At 37.2% G+C, this 21762-nt stretch overlaps 2 protein-coding genes across 4 annotated transcripts in view; one reads left to right on the forward strand and one right to left on the reverse strand.

The window, feature by feature from the left end:
- AIMP1 (aminoacyl tRNA synthetase complex interacting multifunctional protein 1) overlaps positions 1–19758 on the reverse strand; it is a 46824-nt gene extending 27066 nt beyond the window's left edge. The window contains exons 1-2 of one of the 2 annotated variants that reach the window (XM_056803708.1): positions 19452–19758; positions 227–360 (exon numbers count right to left, since the gene is read on the reverse strand). In XM_056803708.1, the coding sequence (XP_056659686.1) occupies positions 227–360; positions 19452–19453 (136 nt within the window). In that variant the 5' untranslated portion in view covers positions 19454–19758. Of the gene's footprint in view, positions 1–226; positions 361–19264; positions 19405–19451 lie in introns of those variants that run through there. The other variant, XM_056803709.1, reaches the window with a different exon arrangement.
- A 24-nt stretch (positions 19759–19782) lies between these two features.
- Positions 19783–21762, forward strand: part of TBCK (TBC1 domain containing kinase) — a 270070-nt gene continuing 268090 nt past the window's right edge. Inside the window, exon 1 of one of the 2 annotated variants that reach the window (XM_007495831.2) lies at positions 19783–20069. The gene's annotated coding sequence lies outside the window, so the exon portion shown is untranslated. Of the gene's footprint in view, positions 20264–21762 lie in introns of both variants that reach the window. The other variant, XM_001363355.4, reaches the window with a different exon arrangement.

Raw genomic sequence — 21762 nt, forward strand, 5'->3', positions numbered from 1 at the left:
CTAGGAATATTCATGAAGTACTATTTCCACTGGTTTGCAACTAGGACCTTTTAGTCACTATTACACTTCATTATCATCACAAAAAGATAATGAAAACATTTAAGGGAAATCACCATTTCTGTTTTGAATAGTTTATGCCCAAGATTTTTTTTTCTCTTCTACAAATATATATTTACTACGTAATTCTGATTTTAAACACCTGTTTAGCAATTTTTAAATTCCATACTTGCTTTCTCCTTTAGCAGAGCAACTTGCTGCTTAAGGTATTCAATTACTTGATCAGCCTCTGCACCCTTCTGTTCCAATCTATTCAGAATTGCTTTATTGGCTGCCATCTTTATCAGGGAACGGGAAAAAATCCTAAAAGAAAACAGTAAGAGGCAAAACTGAATATAAAAGCTGATTTGGAAGATTTAAGATAGTAATAATAATAATTAATTCTACCTTAACAAAACATACTCTTTAACCACACTTTATTTTGTATACTTGTTTTAAAGGAAGTTGAAGCATTTTTTCAAAATTATATTTTCACATCATATTTTTTACTTTTATGCAAAATGAAAAAAAAAATAACCAACCACCTCTATGACTACATTCTAGCTCAGTTATTTGTAAAAACAAGAACAACTAAAAGTCTGGTATTTATACATTTAGAGCCATAAATTTACCCAGGAAAGCAACATAAAGAAAAAAAGAAAAAGCAACACTTTTCTGAACTGTGATGAAATCATAGGCTTACCTTACAAATTATACTCTTCCTTTCAAATTAAAATGCATAGTAGTACTTTATAAATTACAAAACCCATGACCTCAAATGTCTAAAGAGAAATGCCCAAAGGCTAAGTAACAAGCAAGATGAACCCAACCTCAAAGGTACCACAGATTTGGTGGTATAAAACAAATTCATAACTGAAAAATGGCTCTGGATGGCAATACTTCTTTCAAAAGAAAAAGAGTAGGCTAAAGAAGGGTGAGGATAATTGAAGCGGAAAGCATAAGGAAAGTGGAAAGCATTTTAGCAAAGATCAATGGAGGAACAACAGGAGTTATTTTATCACCCAGGATGCACTATAGACCACATACTGCAAAAAAAAAAAATAAATAAATAAAAATTTAAAAAATCGCTTTTTAGTACTGAATAATTACACTATGAATAGGTAATATCAAATAAGCCATCTAAATTATTGAATCTGAATTTTCTATTTGTCCAAGACTATATATGGAAGAAAATTTCAGTAGTTAACTGAAGAATATGGCAACTCAACCCACTCCCCCAATCTCTATATTTTAGTTATACACGTTTTTTTTAAAAAGCCTCAGCAGTTACATAGAAGTGAATGACATGTTTTTCAAGCAGGCTCCTTAATTTCTTCATTTTGGCTAAGTCACAACAATCTATTAGGGTACTCTTTAACTTGGCTTGAACAAAGAGAAAGCTCATTAAAAGAAAAAGGGGAGGAACATCTTTTGCTAGCACTGTCATTTTCCCTCTAACAATCACGTTTTCTTGGCTATATAAAACTTCAAGAATCATGAAATACTTTTTGCTTTCCTTATTCTCTCACAAGTTATGGAAAATAATGATAGTCAATTTAAATCTCTAATCCTAGACATCATTTGAAAGGTGAATCCATCTTTAGAGTCCATCTTAAATCATTTGAATGAACTGAAAATAATTTGATAGTGATTTACAAAGCAATAGTAACAAGCTGTATCATTTCTTTTCCTCGGAATTACTTAGTTATTAACTGCATTCTATACTTATTTTGCTAATTAGACATTTTATAAGATATTGAAAATAAAAAAATTGGAAAAAAAAGGCAATTTGGCTTCCCCTAAGTTTTTCTTAAATCTAAAAGAAAAAGTTAATCTTTATAAAATTCAAAACAATCATTTCTAAGAATGAACAGGAAGATATTTCAGAGTAACCCACAAAGCAGGCATTTCCATTAGTTCTAAGAATCTCCAATAATTTTTCTTAATACAGGCAACAGAGAACTTCTTTGCAAATATATCTACTCCCACTGTTGTCTGCTTTAGAAGTCTGCCAAGAAGCTACAATCTAAATACTTCCAAATGCTATTAGCTTTAGGGAAAAAGCTGGTGGTTCTTAAAATCAGAAAACATATCTCAGTAGCAAGAAGGCCAGATTCAGTTCAGTAAGCAGAAGGCAGCATTATTAGCTCTGAGAATCTCTTTTGCCCTAGCATTCTTTGGAAATACTAAGTCAAAAATAAAAGTTCATCAAATTTTGTAAAATACTGTTTCATCATAAGTACTTAGCAGACAAACCAACATTATAAAACAAAACTATTTAATTTTTCAGTTGTTATTTTGGACCTTCAAGTCACATAGGGCAGATTTCAGTTAAGAATAACAAACTTTTCATACCAACCCTCAAAAAAGAGAGAAAAAGGTTTTGGTTTTTTTGCACACACACAAAAAGAAATCTAGAAAAAAATGAAAATTAGTTTTCCACTCTGATTTTAGAAGAAAAAAGTCAACATGAATATCTCTCTCCTTTGGAGGTTTCTCTAACTGGACCACCTAGAAGGGCTGCTTTGCAAAAATTATCATTGCTGGGGGAAAATGGAACCATAATTGAATCAAACTTCCTAAGCTGGAAAATTGGGAATTTAAATCTCATTTGGAAATAAAAGCTGTGAATAGGAAAGAACATACTACAAATATTGTTGATAAGCAGCTAGGAGGTAGAAAGTCGACCTGGGTGTCAAGAAGATCTGAAATTTTAAACTGCATAATTTACTTAGGAGTAGTATGGAACTCAGACAAGTGCATCTGAGCCTTAGCTTCCTCAATCAAATTGGGAATAACAGCACTTATTTTACAGAACTGTTTTTTTTTAACAGTTGATTAATTCCTTAATGGTTGAATTCTGTCAAATTATGGGATATCAATGGCCTCTTAGACTTTAAGGATTTTTAGTTGATAAACAATAACTGTTTCCCCATCCACAAAGTTACATGATTCGTGCTGTCTCCCTCAATTCTTCCCTCTCCCCTCTTGGAGTTAACAATCAATTCCACTGAGTTATACGTGTATTATCACTCAAAACATATTTCCATAGTATTCATTTTTGTAAGAGAATAATCTTATAAAAACTCCAAATCATACACCCAAATAGACAACTGATAAATTATATGTTTTCATCTGAATTTCTACTCCAACAGTTCTTTTCTGGAGGTAGATAGTGTTCTTTTTCATAAGTCTCTCAGAATTGTCCTAAATCATTGCATTGCTATTAGTAGCAAAGTTGATCACACTTCATTGTCCCACAATTATTTCAGTTACTGTGTATATTGCTTTCCTAGCTCTGCTTGTCTCACTCTAAATCATTTCATGTAGGTCATTCCAGCTCTTACTGAAATCATCCTGTTCATCATTCCTTATAGTACAATAGTATTCCATCACCATCATATACCACATATACCATAATTTTATAGAACCGTTCTCAGGGCAAATAAGATTAGTATTTGTAAACGGCTTTGAAAACCTTAAAGCATTATATAAATGCTAGCTATTATATTTAATATTAAGAAAATTAAAATGAGGAGAAAAGACATAGAAGTTACTTTGTAAAGAGGATGTAGCATGTTCTTCTGAAAGATATATTTCCATTATAAACACATTTAAATTATGCTTTAGTTTTTACAAAGCCCTTCACATACCACAATCTCATTTGGAAGTCCCAACTGTCCTTGAGGAACAAAATACTATTCCATTTTACAAATGAGGAAAATGAGGGATGGACTTTTAAAATACTATTCAAAATTATACAATTAATGAAATGAGTCCTGCTGTTTATATAAATTAGCTGCCTCTCACAAAAAAAGAATAAATGTTCCCAAATTTGGCAAAATCTGGCAACTGCCAAGGATACTATTGAAGTACTCATAGAAAAGTTCAAAGAATTTAACATTTTCTCATTATACATATTATTGAAAATTCTAAAATAGGGGAAGAAAGAAAACTAAGTTAAAACTAATTATCACTGAACTCTTCTTCCAAGCTAGTGCCAGGATCCACTGCTGCAGTTGCACCCCTGAGACAAGACAATAAAAGTTTAAGTCAATAAATCTGCCTGGATTTGATGCCTGTTAACCAAGACTGCAATTCAACCCCAATTTATTGACTTCAACTACAGGATTTATATGTTCCAATATAATTCGACTCATGGCAAGTTCAAGGGCATAATTAAGGCTGAGAATGGAAAGCTACAGATCCATGGAAAAACTGTTGACATCTTCCAGGAGTGGAATCCCACCAATATTAAATGAGTACAACCTGGAGCTGAATATGTGAGCTTCTCATTCATCTAAGGTATTTTGGGCAACACAATACCCATCATGCCACAGCTTGCCAGAGGAACCATCTACAGTCTTCTGGGTAGCAGTAATGGCATGGATTGGTCATGATGTCTTCTACAATGCCATAGTTGTCATGAATGCCCTGCAGTTGGCAATGTAGGAGGTTTTACTGATGATCTTAAGGAAATTATTGTGGCTCTCATGGTTCACTCCCATCCTGAACATTGGGGCATCAGCAGAAGGGACAGAAATAATGACCTTCTTGGCTCCCCACTTCAAGTGAGCCCTAGACTTTTCCATGATGGTAAAAATGCCAGTGGACTCTACAACATATTCAGCTCTAGTAAGTCCTCAGCAGTAAAATGAACAAGCTCATTTTCATTTGCATAAAGTGCAATCTGTGCTTTGTACTTCATGCATGTTCATTATCTGTTTCATTAATTTTGCCTAAAACATAATAACTTTATAAGATTACTTTGAAGACCAAATGAGGTCATGTAAATGAAAAATAGCTTTTCAGTCATTTTCAGTTCTGACTTTGTAACCCCATTTTGCTTTTTTTTTTGGGGGGGGGGGAAGCAAAGATACTGGAATAGTTTGCCTTTTCCTTCTCTAGCTCACTTTACAGATGAGGAAATGGAGGCAAATAGGGTTAAAGTGATTTGCCCAAGGTCAAACAGCTAGGAAGTGTCTGAGACTATAAGTGACTTCAAGAAGTCTCTCCCCAAATTCAAACCTGGCACTTTATTCACTGTGCCATTTAGCTGCCTAGATAAAAATAGTCCTACTCTTAAAAGCATTACACATCAATTGTCAATAAACATTATTTAAGTGTCTAATTAATTGGTACTGTGTTAAATACTGGGCATACAGAAAGAGGCAAAAAAAGTTCCTGTCCTCAAGAAGCTTACAGTTTAATGGGGGGAGACAACATGTAAACATATTTATAAAAAGCAACCTATAAGCAGGATATATAGGAAATAACTAGGCTAAAGAGGATTTGAGAAAAGCTTCCTGGAGAAGATGGGATTTTAATTCTAGTTGAAAAGGATAGTTTGAGAGAATGCTGGGAGCATGGTTTAGAAATGGCAGTGAAGTAACATGGAAGCCTAGTTCCCAGCAAGATAAGGCAACTTAACTATCAAAACCTATGGTCGATCCACAGGTAGAATCCAAGGTTCTGGTGGGAATGGGACTAAGAAGTTAAAGATACTGACTAGAGGCGGGGTCAATATGGTGTGGAAAAAGGTAGCTGGAAGTTTAATTAAAATTTTCTATTTTGTTATAGCTAATAAATATTTATAGCCAAGCTATTATAGCTAAATATTATTGGTGGAAGTTGATAAAAGCTACATAGATCAGTTTTGTACACCACTAACATTATTTATTCTATGAGGAGAGGTAGGGACAGGAAATAGGAGGTAGGAAGTAGGAAATTATATCTATTAATAATCCTTAATACTAAATCTTAAAGCCCAAAACGTATACTATCTTCTTGCCTGAATAATCAGGCCAAAACTAAAACTACTCTAATATTAATTTCACTATCTATATTAACTAATTGATGAACATTCATCAGTAACAGTCACTTTAATGTAATTCTTCTAATTGTTGGTTGAAACTGCCTTTCATACACGGACAACAAGTTCTACAGCTGTTTTCAAAGTGCTATGGAGAAAAGGCCTCAGAGTTAGACCTTTCTCCCTAAAATACTGAGAGGAAAAACCCCTCAGTAACTAGACTTTCTCAATTCTTATTTATATCTCAAGCTCCCAAAGTAACTGTCGGATCTTTCTGAGAGAAACACCAAGAACCCTAGAACCCTGCTCCAGGCAGAGAATATGGAATGTCATCTTAACTGAAAATTTTCTCCCTGTTATAGCAGGTCTCTTAAAGTGACTGCACCGGAACGATCTGCTCTGCCTCTTAAAGTGACAGGAGATTTTACAAAACTCCCACCTGTCAGATACTGTCTCCTAAAGAAACAGTGAGAGATTAAGAAATTCCTATTAACAATTTCATCTCTTGGGATTGCCTTTATCCCCTTTTCAGTTAAGCATTAACTCTAACCTTAAATTCATTCACCCCTAACTAACCCTGTTATTTGCTTCTAACCCATAGTTTTTATAGTATGACCTTTAATATTCAGATTACATATCCATTTTCCACTTCCTGTGGTATATGGTCTAAGATGTTGGAATTGACCCACTTTTAATAATGCTTTCCAGTTTCCCAGCAATTCTTGTCAAGAGGAGAGTCTGATTTCAGATGATTGTGTTTCTGGATTTACAGGGCACAACAAACTTATTTTTTTCGAAATTATGTTACACGCAAAATTTTTGCCTTACTAATCATAGGCGCACCTATTCCAACTGAGCAAAGAGCAAGTTCAGTCAACAAATAGCAAAACACAATCCATAAATCACCTCCACATGACTGGCAAAAAAAAGAAATGAGAAAACAACTACTCTACAACATTCCTTTTGTATTTATTTTATTTTTTAGTTCTAAACCAGGAATGCTAATGGCTCATTATCAATAGCAGTCTAATATGTAATGCAGTGATAATCCTGTGGAAGGTAAGACCAAATAAAATGGCCTTCAAAGCTCATTTTAAAGGTTACTGGCAAAGAAAAATGGAAAAAAGGAAATTTTTGGTGAGGCATAAAACTCAAAATAGAAGAAACACATGGTATATAACATTATTTATACATGTTGGAAATTCCTTTGAAACCAGTCATATGATGAAGAACAATACTTAAATGTCTGAAATCAGGTAGAGCTAGAATTCCATAATTCAATCCTAGTTAGAATAACAGATGTGAAATGGCTAGGGAGGGGGCCACAGAGTTAGGAATGCCTGGAACCAAGCTGCATTTCTCTCATGCACTAGCTGGGTACCTCTTGGCAATCATTGATTTACCTTCTTAGTGCAGCTTCATGCATTAGGCTCTGGTGATATTAGTAAAGGAAGTCATCTTACTAAGAAATCCTGAAATTCTGGGCCTAGCAAGTCACCTGGAGACAAGCAAGTGACCTCCATCAGAAATAGGAGTGGTAATCTTATTTCAGGTTAGGAATGTATTTAAGAAAGGTGATCAGTAATGTAGAAGAGGTTCATATTTGTAGGTTTTCTACATTTTAAAATGACCATAAGCCAGGAATAATAACTGGGAAAGGTGAGTATAACTTCATTAAAAAAATCAGAAGAGTTAAGTAATCCACAAGCATTTTTATTAAGCATCTACTATGTGCCAGGCACTGCGCTAAAGTGAGCACAGTCTAATGAAGGAGACCACATGCAAACAATTATATACAAACATGATACAGATAAGGGAGACACTCATCTGGCAAGCTTCTTGTAGAAGGCAGTATTTTAGCTGAGATCTGAAGGAAGTCAGGGAAGCAGGGAGAGTTGAAAAGCTGAAAAGAGAAAGCATTTCAGGCAAAGGGGACAACCAGTGAGATGCAAGGAGGCCAATGTCACTGGATCCACAGAGGGGAGTAGTAAAGTGTTGAACAGGAAAGGTAGAAAAAAGCCAGGTTATGAAGGGCTCTAAAAGCCAAACAAGGTTTTATATTTGATCTGGGGGATAACGAAAAGCCATTGGAATTTATTTAATGGAGAGGAAAAGGAGGATCAGAAGAGAAGGTGATGTGACCTGAATCCTATAATCAACTGTTCTCCTTTAGCCAGACTATTTTCTGACCCTTTTCTTTCACTAATAGATTTTCTTCTAATCTTTATGCCCTTTGTTTCTAATCAAATTCTTTTGAGAGGCAGAAAGTATATATATATATATATACCTTAGTACCAAACCTTAGCCTCAGAGGAGACCTAGATTCTAGGCTTAGCTATGACATTAATTGTTAGAATTTATCTAATGCAAAAAATTAGAAATATCTGTCCGAGTTAGGCTTTAAGCCAATCAGCAGCCGCTGTATAGAGGACGGATTAGAAACTATGCATAAAGTAGGAAACCAGGGAAGAAGATCTAATTAAAGTGGTGACTATGAATAAACAGAAGGAAATGAGGGAGAAATGCTGCAGAGATAGAAGTGGCATTACTTGTCAACCACATGAGTGAATCTGGGATGTGAGAGAAGATGATGCGTTTAACTTCTCTGAATCTTAGATCCTGGACTCTACTTAGTCTGGCCCTCTCACCCCAGAGTTGTAAAGAGTTAATACCCATGAAAATATGAGAAAGTAAAATATCTTACAGGGATACTTGGTCAAATGTCTTAATATCTGGAATATAACCTAAATAATAAACTTCATCTAGTGATAGCCAAATATAAGAACAGCCCTCTTCTTAAGTGTTGTGAAGCTGGAAGACAAATGAAGATTGAGTAAAGCACCCTAGAGACTATTGGAAAACTCTACAAAACTGAAAATTTAAAAATGACTCATGAACAATGACAACTCAGATTACAGGCAGCAAACTGCTTTCTTCATGACACCTGTATAAAATAGGTAGTATAAGTATTATTATCTCCATTTTCTGGGGAACAAAGGTCTTAAGACTAGTTTATGTATTGTTCTTTTTCACCAACCACATGACCCTGAAAAACAAGGGATGATATCTATTTTAGCATTAAGCATTTCTTAGCCTATAAGCATCACTTATTGGACTTCTAATTTGTTTAGTATTGGCACTGAGAATCCTAAAGGTCAAATGAATTCAACAAACATGAAATGTGAACCATATTCAAGGCACTAGACAAACACATATAAATGGGCAAGGAAGAAAACTGAGACAGGCAACTGTGGAAGATGATTACTGTCCTTAAAGGTCATGTAACCTGAAAGATCTCTGTTCCCCTCCCCTGATAAGTGGGGGAGGGGGGAGGGGGAGGGGGAAGAACATAAACTACAGAAAACAACTTGAAAGGTAGACAGAAAGAGTCGATTTTCACAGGATACAGGGAACCAGAAGTAAAATGGCACACAGGAGTGTGGGCCTACCACCCCCCAACTACTATGCCAGATTCCAAGCCTAGGCAAAGGTCAATTAGGGATCCTGGGACCTTGCCTACACCAATAACAGAGCACACCACACTGACATGCATCCCTTGAAGTGCCAGGCCATGCATAGTGAGGTTCTGAAATCTCTAAGTCTTGGACCTTTCAAACCTGTAGTGAAGCCCCTAGACCCAGGGCAAAATAGCTCATGGTGCTCTAAGTCCTAAAAGTCATCAGCAGAGGAGATAGAATCATCAATATTAAGAACACCCAGTCCACAGGCAAAAAATAAATAAACAAACAAACAAACAAATAAATAAAAAGGCTGGGAAAATAAGCAAACAGCAAAAGAAATACCCAATCATAGGAGATTTTTATGGAACAAAGAACAAGGCATTGATTCATTAGGGAATAGTGAGAGTAAAGCAACTGCTACAAAACTAAGTAAAAATGAGAATTAGTCTCAGACACAGGGAGAACTCAGAAAGAATTTAAAAATCAAAGAAAAGAGGTGGAAAAAATGGGAAAAAGAAATTAAAGCAATGCAAAAAAAATAATAACAGCTTAAAAAGTAAAACTGGTCAAGAGGAAAAAGAATCCCAAAAATACAATAAAGAAATGACTTCCATAAAAAAAAAACAGAATTGACCTATTGGGAAAAAGCTAAAAAATCCAAGGAAGAAAAGAGTTCCATGAAAAGCAGAATGGATCAAATGTAAAAGAGGTCACAGAAGAAAATGAGTCCTTAAAAATTAGAACTGGGCAAACAGAAGCTAATGACTTCATGAGACATCAAGAAACAATAAAGGGGAAAAAGAAACAAGAGGTCCTAGGTTCAAATCTGGCTTCAGATATTTCTTAGCTGTGTGACAAGTCACTTAACCCCCATTGCCTTGCCCTTACCACTCTTCTGCCTTATAACCAATACACAATATTGACTCTAAAGTGGAAGGTAAGGATTTAAAAAAAAATTTTTAAAAAGAAGAAAATATGAAATCTCATTGAAAAAATGGACCTCAAAAATAGATCCAAGAAGGTGTTGTGAGGAAATGAGCATATTGATTATTTGGTTGCACAGATCTTAATGCTGCCACAGCTTTTCTTTCTTTAATTTCATGATTTCTGGCCTTTCTTTCTACATCCCTTAATTTTCTCTTTAAGTTCTCAGTTAAAGAGTCTTTATCATCATTTGATCTATCTGTATCCTCTGTAAATACATACATATCTTTCCTTTCCAGATCTTCTAAACTTAGCACTTCCCAGTCTGGGCAATTTTTAAAAATTAATTTATTTAGTCAATTTAGAACATTATTTCTTGGTTACAAGAATCATATTATTTCCCTCCCTCCCCTCCTCCACCCTTCCCATAGCTGACGCTCAATTTCTGTGTCCTTGATCAAAACCTATTTCCATGTTATTGGTGTTTGCATTAGGATGTTAATTTAGAGTATATATCTCCAACCATATCCTCTTGATCCATGTATTCAAGCAATTTTTTCTTCTGTTTCTACTCCCACAGTTTTTCCTCTGAATGTGGATAGTGTTTTTTCTCATAGATCCTTCCATGTTGTTCAGGATCACTGCATTGCCACTAATGGAGAAGTTCATTACATTACATTCGATTGTACCACAGTGTATCAGTCTCTGTGTACAATGTTCTCCTGGTTCTGCTCCTTTTGCTCTGCATCAATTCCTGGAGGTCATTCCAGTTCATATGGAATTCCTCCAGTTTATTATTCCTTTGAGCACAATAGTATTCCATCACCAACATATACTGGGTAATTATTTTTGAAAAACTGTTTTACTATGGGACATACATTTTTTTACATGATGTGGGCAATGGTTTCATCAGCCATTACATCTAAGCCAAGCTGTAACTCAGCAGCTTCAGTAATTCTGTCTGGAAAACTTGCAAGTGTTTAATCAGGAGTCTGCTTAACTTTTTCAAACTTTGACCAGGCATTTGGATGTCGAGAGTGTCTCTTCATAACCTCAATGATAGCCTCTCTGGTCTGTTTCATCATTCTGTAATTATGTACTGAATTCATATCAAGTTCTTCAAAATTTTCTGGCCATGGGGTTAATGAAGGACTATTTCTTGTTTCCTCAATTAATTCATTTCTCTCTCCTTTGGTAAGCAATTCTTCCATTAGAAAGAAAAAATTTGCATAATCTGGATCACAGATCTTAAGTGCTCTTTGAAATTCTCTGATTACCTTGTTTGGTTCATCAAAGAAAGGAGGAGTTCTACATTTGATAGCTTCCAGTTCTGCAGAGGTGAATTGCTTATGGGACTTTACATCAAACACTTCATTATAGGAAATAATTGGAACATCCCTAAAAGGAAACAAATTCACTGGGTTCTTGTTCAATTCTATAGCCTCTTTCCAATCTAGTTTGTTCCTTAACCTTTACTTCATTCACATCCTTAACCATAATATCTTTCCTTATGCCATAGCTAGCATAATTATTTGGTACTGTGTCTTCTTTAAAATACTGCTCCACAGCATCTATCTTAGCTTGCCTCATTAACATTTGCCTAATTTCAGAATCCATGCACATCCACTGAAGCATAGCCTTTAGTTTATAGACAATTCCAAAAAACATCCATCTACACTTGTACAAAACCAGAAAACATAAACCCAAAAGAGGTAAATAGGCACAAATTGTTTGTAGCTTAATAACAGGTAAGAAAAATCGGGAGACATTTCAAAAATACCATATGGAATGTAAAGGAAATGATTATATATAAACTTCAAAACTATATTAACCATAACCCCTATAACCATAACCCCTAAAACCATAAACCATAACCATGCTATGCAGGATTATATAATACAGTATTGGGGACGTGGTATTAGATTCTACTTTGATTACAAAAAAGAATCACCAACAGAACAAAAAAGAAAAAAAATGCCCTTTAGCATATGTGCTATTTGTCCCTTTAAATGATGTTAAATCCCCCCAGTGTCAATCACTCTTAAAATTCTATTTTGCAGTACCTCGAAGAGCTAACCATCACTCTCACGGGAAATGGATTTTGCAGGCTGTTTCAACTGTCACTCCTATAAACTCCTATGGTCTAACCCAATTTCTCTAGATTTGCCTTACTTAGCTTGCCAACGGAAACACCCAATTGAAATAAATAATTAGACACATATAACTATTTGGGTAGGGCCAGTAATCTGGTTTGGAAAGGGTATACCATCCCAGGGCAGGCAGAACCAGACCCTGAACTAACAAACACAGACACTGTATAATCACAGGGCAGTTTGGTTGAATAACTAAGGGAAAGGTGAAAAGGGGTTTGGGATATCTAAACTAAAGAACATAAATAAACCTCCCCCCCAAAACAAGCTGGTAACTCCAGAGAGATGATGTCTACATTGCCAGTTAGCTCTCTACCTAAAAGTCTCAGTTCCTACAATAAACTACACTTCTCTAACCCAAATTTCCCCCTTGGATGGTGATGGAGGTAGTGGGGTAGGAAGGTAAACAGGACCAGGGGTCAAAGGGACAGTCTTACTGACAGATGGCTTTTGGTATCTCAAGCAGCTCTGTAGGAATCTCTGTCAGGCCACAAGATACAGAGGAACAGGTTGGATCACAAGGAAAGCCACACAAGAGAGAATATCTAGCTCTCTAGGTTCACCCTAAAAGCCTAGACAGAAACTCGACCTCCTGCCTGCTTAACTGTCTCTTCGGAGAAGCAACAGTCCTGTCACTTCTCCAGAATTCTGGAATCTTCCTGCTTCTGCCTTTGCAGCAGCCCCTGCTCCTGCTCATTTCCTTATAACAAAGATCAATCTAAGAATTATTAGACTACCTGAAAGTCAGGCTTAAAAAAAAAAAAGCCTAGACATATTACAAGAAATTATCAAAGAAAACTGCCCTGATAGTCTTGATTGAGAGGGTAAAATAGAAAATTAAAGAATCCACAGGTTACCTCCTCCAAAATGACAACTCCCAGGAATGTTATAGCTAAACTCAAGTATTCCCAGGCCAGTCAAGGAGAAAATACTTCAAACAGCCACTAAGAAACATTTTTCAAAGAGTCCCAGTGAAGATTACACAAGATCTGGCAGCTTCTACAATGCAGGATCAAAAGGCTTGGAAAATGAAATTCTGGAAGGCAAGGGAACTAGGTTTACAACAAAGAATCATCTACCCATCAAAACTAATGCTACTCTTTCAGGGTAAAATATGGTCATTCAACAAAATAGATTTCCAAGCATTCCTGAAGACCACACCTAAACAGAAAATTAATGTCTAAATATAAAATTCAAGAGAAACAAGGTAAATAAGAGAAAAAACTTCAGTGATTCAGTACGGCCAAATTGTTTTATATTCCAACATAGAAAGATAATATTTCTAACTCTTAACATTTTTATCATTAATATAGTAGTTAGAAGAAGTAAACATAAACAGAGTATGGTAGTAAGCTATAGGATATGTAAAAAATCAAGGAGTGAAAAAGAGGATTACACTGAGAGAAATGGGAAAAGTAAAATGGGGTAAATTTTATCACATAAAGAGGTAAAGGGGTATTACAATGGAGGGGAGAATTAGGCTGGTGATAGGTAATTCTTAAACGTTACCTTCATTGGAATTGGCTCAGAGAGGGAATAACAGATTCTTTGGGGTACAAAATCCTATATTACCCTTTAGAGAAGTAGGAGTGGAATAAGAAAGGGGGTGATGGTGAGGGAAGTAATATAAGGGAGAGGGAATAGGGAGAGTGATTAAAAGTAAAATACTTGTGTGGAGAGAGTGAAAAAAGAAAGTAGAGGATTAAAAGGGGAAATCAAGATGTAGGGAAATACATAGATGGTAGTCACAACTATGAATGTAAATGAGATGAACTCAGCTATAAAACTAAAGCAGAAAACAACTGAGTGAATTAAAAACCAGAATTATTTTATTTTACTTTTTATATAACTAGCACTAACACATTCCCTGGTTCATCTATTGATTTATATTATTTATTCCCAAAGACTCTGCCAATGTGGGAAGGGAAGACAAAGAATAGGATACAGTTTTTTCTTGTTCAGATGTTTCAGTTGTGTCTGATTCTTCATGATCCCTTTTGGGGTTTTCTGGGCAGATACTGGGGTTGTTTACAATTGCCTTCTTCAGATTATTTTACAGATAAGGAAATGGAGACAAACAGGGTTAACTGACTTATCTCATAGGCAGCAAGTGTCTAAGACTAGATTTGAACTCAGGTTTTCCTTGACTCTAGTCCCAATGTTCTCTCCCCTGTGCTGCCTAGCCTATGGCATAAGGACAAATAAATATATAGAGGCCAAACTTGGTTGCTTAAGCACTTGGATGACTAAATTCATTGTATTCTCTCCTGAAATAATGAACACTTGGTGAACTGACAAAAAACTTTTTTGCTTTAAATCTCTGAATGAGCTCAGAAAAATGAAGGGAATGTCCCCTTTACATCTTCAATGCACCTTGGTCTTTATCTTTAAAAAGCCAATAGCTATTTGAGGACAGGAACTACTGAATCCAGTACTCCCACATATTGTGCAATATTCCAACTTATCTTTGCTCTCACCAACATTTCACCGAAGAATGTAGTTCACTGTTCACCAACACCTGCCATTTGTGTGTAAATTCTGTCCATGTCCTCTTGCCATTTTGCTACAGATTAAACTATGTTCCTCATGATACAGCAAGGATATTGTATTAAGGAAAGGAAAAGGCTGCATTTTGATTGACAGAGACAAGTGGCACAGAATCACATGGGACCCTGGGTCAAGATTCCAAGCAAGGAGGTTGGGGAAGGTTTGTCCCAATTGACAACAGTTTTCTTGCTGGAACAGAAGTGTGGCTGGTAACTACAATTTCAACTAAAAGATACCACTGGTTCTTGGAAGACATCAGCTGTGGAAAGGGATTACTTCAGCCAGACTGCAGGTCAGCTGGACTGGAGAATAAAAGGAACATTCATCTACTTGACTGGGAGCTGTTATCTTTACTTTTGGACTTTGGCCCATCTTGTACTCAATTTTGTGAGATAGTATTAACGTGGGACTTAACTTACTTAGCTTAGGAAGTTAGCTAATAGGATAGTTATTAATTTTGGGGGTAAGATTTAGCAATTTCCCTTCTCCTTGTTACCCTCATTCCTATCCCATTTCCCCATAAATAAACCCAAAATATTTAGATGTTTACTTTGCTTCTTCCCCTTAAATATCCCTTAATAAGAATATCAACTGTCTGCGAACCCTAGCTCTTGTCCCATTTCCAGTCTTTCATTTAGTACCATGTTTCCTTGACATTTCTTAGACCACTTCTCTAGCAGAATTCCTTATTTCTAATTGTGCTTCAGACTGATCACACCCATTAGATGTTTTTCCATTATTCTCTGGGGGAAATTCAATGTTTATTTGCAATGCCTGTCCAAAATTTTAAGAGAAATGCAAACTCTTAATTCTGATGACTAATTGTCAAAGGATTTCCAATGACACATGTAAAATATATGTACACATGAATGTATGTACACATTTTTGAATGTATGAACTCTATTAGTTATTCATCCAACTGAATACCATAATCTCTAGATAAAAGGAATTCTTAATCGACTAGGTTTTTCCTGTGTGAACAAGGCGGCCATTTTTTTCCAGCAACTATTTTCTCATTTAGGCTGCTTTGCAGTATTTCCAAGCTTGGTACAATTATCAATATGTCATTAGAAAAGAGGAACATCTAGAGGACCTCCCTCTAGATAAGAGATGTAACTGCTAAAATAAGTGTGAATGAAAAATTTTTATTAAGCTCAGAAATGTTGGTGAGAGCAAAGATAAGTTGGAATATTGCAAAATATGTGGGAGTACTGGATTCAGTAGTTCCTATCCTCAAGTAGCTAGTGCTTAAGTGCAAAGTTCTAGGGACAGTACTTTGCTAAGGACTGGAGAAAGAAATGGACAATCAGAGACAACTCATGTTCTTAAGGCGCTCTCATTCTAATGAAGGAGATACTATATTTGAGGATTCTGGGGCAAGGTCTTATGGTCCTTAGGGTATAATAGCCAGAGATAATAATGCATCTTCTTCAACATCATTTCCACTGAATAATTACAACCTCTAGATCTATTTCTGTAGTTGAACCATTTTATAATGCCAAGGATTTTGTTTCTTATCTGGGTCTTTAATCATTGTGGCTGCGGAGGGGTCCTGGGATGATGATATAGGATTGTGTTGGCAAACTTATGGAATGTTCTTATCCCCAGAGCTCTTGGATTTAGAATCCTAGGCAGGATGGGCAGAACCTTTTATCTTTTTTCAGTCTAAAGTTTTGATGATATGGATTTCTGCCCCTCACCCATCCTGTTTTCCTCCAATACTGATCTCTCCTGCTTCTCCTTTAATTTGTCTATTTCTTCTTACTCTCCTCTTTCTTGATCATAATCCATATTCCATCTTCATCTCCCACAACATGCATGGGAGCACATATCTCAAGGGTTCTAGTTGATGAATTTATTAATTCTCGTAGATTCAAATCCCTAAATCCACATATATAGTCCCTTATCTCTTGGGTTGCAAGTCTTGCATCATCAACTGCACGTTCTTTAAGCATCTTAAATATAACATGTCCAAAATAATGTTATTACAATTCTCCTTAAGCACATTGTTATTCCTAACTTCCCAATTTCTGTTAAGGGCATCTCTTCTAAACAACTGATATAACCTGACAATTATAAAAGAGATAAGACATATGCATGTATTAAAAAATCAGTGAGAATTCACTATAAACATGAGCATTATGGGCCTCTTTTCTTTCCTCTCCTTTATACTCATGAATGCTCTCAGTTCACAAGAGAGGGGGTCTCAATTCATAGAACAAACCATAATAAACATGTACATGCTTTGGAGAGGAAAACATATTCATTTAAACTCTCAGTACCCGAGGTACTAATATATTAAGTTACAGACTAGTTACTGATCTTCATCAGTGGAAGGATTTTCTCTAGACTGAGTTTCCCATAAAAATATCATAGGTTCAGAACAATTTTTTTTCAACTTTAATATTCTCCCTCTCTTTTTGAAGCAAAGTCTATAAAATAAATTAAATAGTTTACAATCACATAGTGTAATCAGGGTCTGTTACATTCTTTCTACTTGAATCCCAGAACCTAGCATTGGAACTAGCATATACTAGGTACTTAATAAATATTTGTTCATTATATAATATATATATAAATGTTCATTAATAGTGCTTATATTAATTTCTAAGTGGCTTTGTAACATAAATATGTCTATTATTACTATTTGTTTACTAAAAAAAAAAAAAGACAGCAACCTAACTTCCCCCAGGACCAATATGGGGTTACACTACCACTTGGAAGTATCCTTTTTATTTATCTAATTCTGTTGGCAGCATGCCATTGTGGTTAATTACCTTGAACCAAGAAGACTAGGTAGGGTTCAACATTTCTCTGACATTCTCTGGGGAAGTCACTTAATCTGTGGGTAACTTTTTATGACTTCTACTTGCTCTTATAACATTCTAAGACTTTAAGTTGCAAAGAAAATGCAGACCCTTTGTTCTCTTGGAAGTTCCCCATAGAATGAAATTTTTGATTTAAGAAACTTCAAAAAAAGTTAAAAGAAAAAGTCACAGGAACATAAGAATTAATAAGAGTTAAGTGACATGGCAGGACAGGAAGCAGCACTGGGAAGCTTCAAAGGCAATAAAGAGTAGTATCACAAGTGGCAAAGTCAGTACTGTATGTGTCATGAAACCACAAACTCCTACATTTTGTAATGCCATTCTCAGTAGAAGAGGCTAAAATTCAGAAAGGGAGGAGCTACTTTTCCAAATACAAAACTAAATCTCTTATATTTCCTTCACTCTGTAACTTTAAACATAGATCAGCATAAAGAATAATAATCTTGAAATACTTTGAACAAGAAAGATAAGGCAAAGAAAATTACTGCACCAAAGGCATTTTCCTATTTACCCTACAAAGGGTAAATCTTAGAAGAGCCCCTTCTTACCTGAAAGTCAACAAGCATTAAAGCACAATGCTAAATGTGCCACAGATACTAAGAATGACCCAACTACCCCAGCCCACCCCCCCCCAAAAAAAAAGAAAAAGAAAAACCATCACACTTTCAAACACTTAAATGTACACATACCTTTTTTCCTCTCTTGCTTCTAAACAAACTTCTTATCCAATCAATACAAATTTACAACTTCAATAACCTTAAGAAACAGTGTAAAGAGGAGCAGTTCGGTAGCAAAGTGGATAGTGTCAGGCCTGGAATTTGGAAGGCACTGAGCTCAAATCTGATCTCAGATACTTTCTTCCTGTGTTACCCCTTACCACTTTTTGCTCCTGGAATCAATATTTGTGTCCATGCCAAGAGAGAAGGTAAGGGTTGTTTTGTTTTTTAAAGAAATGATGAAAAGGTTTATTTCAGAGACACTTAGTAAGGTTCCTTCTGAACTAATGTAGAGTGAGCAAAATCAGAACAATGTATAACAGTAAGAACTATGTCCTTAAGAACAACTTTGAAAGACTCAAGAACTAATGTAATGACCGAGCAGGATGACATGATGAAACTTGCTCCTCTTATGATGTCCTGATAAAAGAAGGGGTCTCAATTCATAGAATAATCCATAATCTTTGGACATGGTCAATATGGGAATTAGTTTTCCTTGAAAAAGTGAATTTGGTACAAAAATTTTGTTTTTCTTCTTTTTTCTTTCTCGGAGGAGGAAAGGAAAGCGAGAAAAAATGTTTAATTAAAAACAATTTAAGGGACAAATACTTTTTTTTAAGGGCCTAGGATAAGCTCGGCACACTGCAGGGGGTCGCTGAGGCCACAAAGCTCAAGGCTTGAAGGAAGAAGTGAGGGTATCCCTCTTTTCTTTAAGTGATTCCCTCCCCCGCCCCTATTTTGTGGACAACAACCCGAGTAGGAGATGCACCCGGCAGCCTTGGACACGTACAGCGGCCAGAGCTGCGACTCCTAAACTTCTTTCGGCCCCAAGATCACAGGCACGGCTGGCGGGCTGCCTCCAACACACAGGGGTCCCCAGGAGGCCCTGTGTCAGGCCCGCTTCTTCCTTTCCGCCCCGGGGGTATGCACGTAGCTTCCCTTACTATTCCCGGCAAATTTTTCGAAGTTCTACTCACATGAACTGGGAAGGCCGAGCCACCCCAGCCAAGACCGTCGCCGCAGCAGCCGGCAGAGGAATCGAACAAGGAAGAAAGAAACGCGACGGGCGCAGAGAAAGGACCCTAGTGAGGACTGTCTAAGCCAACTGCTTATGGGTCCCTTTGGAATTCAGAACAGAAACCCCTTTTGCCCTTCTCTTTTGTCTCTGGGTATGTCTCCAGTCCTAGCTCCGCGAGCACCTATAGCTCGACAGAACCAACCCCTCCTTCACCACAAGCACCTTTCGCTTCACAGTTTGGCTCCCCACAGCTCAGGCTATGAGATAGACTGCACTAAGTGAGGTCTTTCAGTGAGAGTGAGTCGCGCGGCCGATGACGTCAGAGGAAAAAGAATGTTGCGAAGACCAGCTTGACTGAGCTGTCAAGAGGGAGGGAGAGTGGGCACGCGCTCATCACGCTCCTGGCCCGGATCAGAATCTGGCACGTGGGCCCGCGCAGTGGGGCAGGCTAGCGTCGCATTTGGACTTGAAGCCCAGAGGCCCGAGCCCCAGGTAGAGGCGTGGAGCCCGAGGCAGCGACCGATCCAGAGCAGCTGCGACCCCCGCAGCCTGCCCACCGCCCTTGACCCCGCGGCAGGTATTCCGAGATACTCCCTTTCTTTGCGCTTGTCCTTGTGCCACTCGGGCAGGAGAGGTCAAGAGTCAAGGGCAGCCCTCCCCACCAACCTTAAAGGATGAGAACTACTCCCTCTATCCCACCCCTGTTCTGAGCCATTGCTAGCCGTCCAGCTGGAACAGAAACAACTTAGTCCAGCCCCTCTCATTTTACAGGTGAGGTAACTGAGGCCCGGAGAGATGAAATAATTTGCCCAAGGCTACCCGTGCAGAATTGGAGCCCAGGGTCAACCCTTACAAAGCCCTTTCCACTTTATCACTTTCCCCCACTTACGAGGCCGGTAAAGCGCATCTTAAGCTGATCTGTGTGCAAGTCTACCAAACTCACTAAAACAGAATGACCCCTGGAACCCCTTAAATGAGCCCCTTGTCAGACTTTGTATCTCATCTGTCACAAATTGAGGATTTGAAGAATGTCATTTTTTGGCCCAGAATTAGTATCAAGGTGCATTCGGCTCTTCTTTCTTGTTTGGCAGGAGTTAACCAGACTGAAGCCACATTTATACAGAAAGTGGAGGAATCCTGTTTTCCCTGAGATCAGCCAGGGGCCAACTTTGCAGGATTTGAGTTGGTGGTTTCATCCTACTCCTTGGACAGGATATGGCTTGGAAACAGATTTGTTTTTTTAGAGAAAGACCAAGTAAAATAGATGAAATGCAAGTTTTAAGGCTTATTTTAATTGGAGAAAGCTAAATCAACAAATATTTAATAAACATCTTCTATGTTCCCAGGACTTGATTGGAGTAAGACATTCCTTCAAGGCGTTCTACTATGTTACAACACAGAACAATTAAGATTGGGTGCAAATTAAGGCAGTGTGCCTTGATTGGGAATGGGGGGGGGGGGTGATTGGGGAGAGAGAGAGGGAGAAAAGAGGGGGAGGAAAGGAGAGGCATAGTGGAAGGGGGTGAGAGAGGGAGAGAGAAATAAAGGAATAGAGGGAAGGAGGGGAAGAGGGAGGAGAAAGTGGGAAAGGGAGAAAGGGAGAAATAGAAAGGGTTAGAGAGGAGGGAAAGAGAAAGAGTGGGAGGAAAAGAGAAAGGAGGAAACAAGTAAGAGACAAAACCAAAGGTATAGGAAGGAGGAGAAGAGAAGGGAGGAGGGGGGGGAGGAGAAGAGGAAGGGAGGAAGAGAGAAAGATAGAAATAGATAAAGGGATGGAAGGGAGAGACAGATTTGCACTCATTCCAGCCATGGATAGGCCAAATGTTTGATTTGTAGAGAGTTTAAAGGGAGTAGTTTATAATCAGCCTGGGCAGGTAGGCAAGAGCCAGATTGCAAAAGCTACATATATATATATACATATACATATATATATAACCCTGGAGGCAATGGGAAACCATGGAAGTTTCTTGAGAAGCTAGGAGTGGCATGGTGATTTGATCTGAACTTTTAGAGTATCAATTTGACAGCTGTGTGGAGGATGCTTTGGAAAGGGATGAATCTGGAAGCCAGGAACCAGCTGATAAAATTATTACAATAATTCAGATGAGACTAGATGTCTGAACATCTTGTCTGAACAAGGACTGTGTGAATAGAGAGGGGGGATAGATATTCAGGGAAGTTGAAATCAATACAACTTGGTTTGTTTCCTTTTTTTATGGTAAAATTAGAATATCCCCATGGTCATTTCTCAGCTTAGCATTCCCTCTCAC

Source organism: Monodelphis domestica, chromosome 6 (genome assembly GCF_027887165.1).
Source record: "Monodelphis domestica isolate mMonDom1 chromosome 6, mMonDom1.pri, whole genome shotgun sequence".
In the NCBI taxonomy this organism is placed as follows: Eukaryota; Metazoa; Chordata; class Mammalia; order Didelphimorphia; family Didelphidae; genus Monodelphis; species Monodelphis domestica.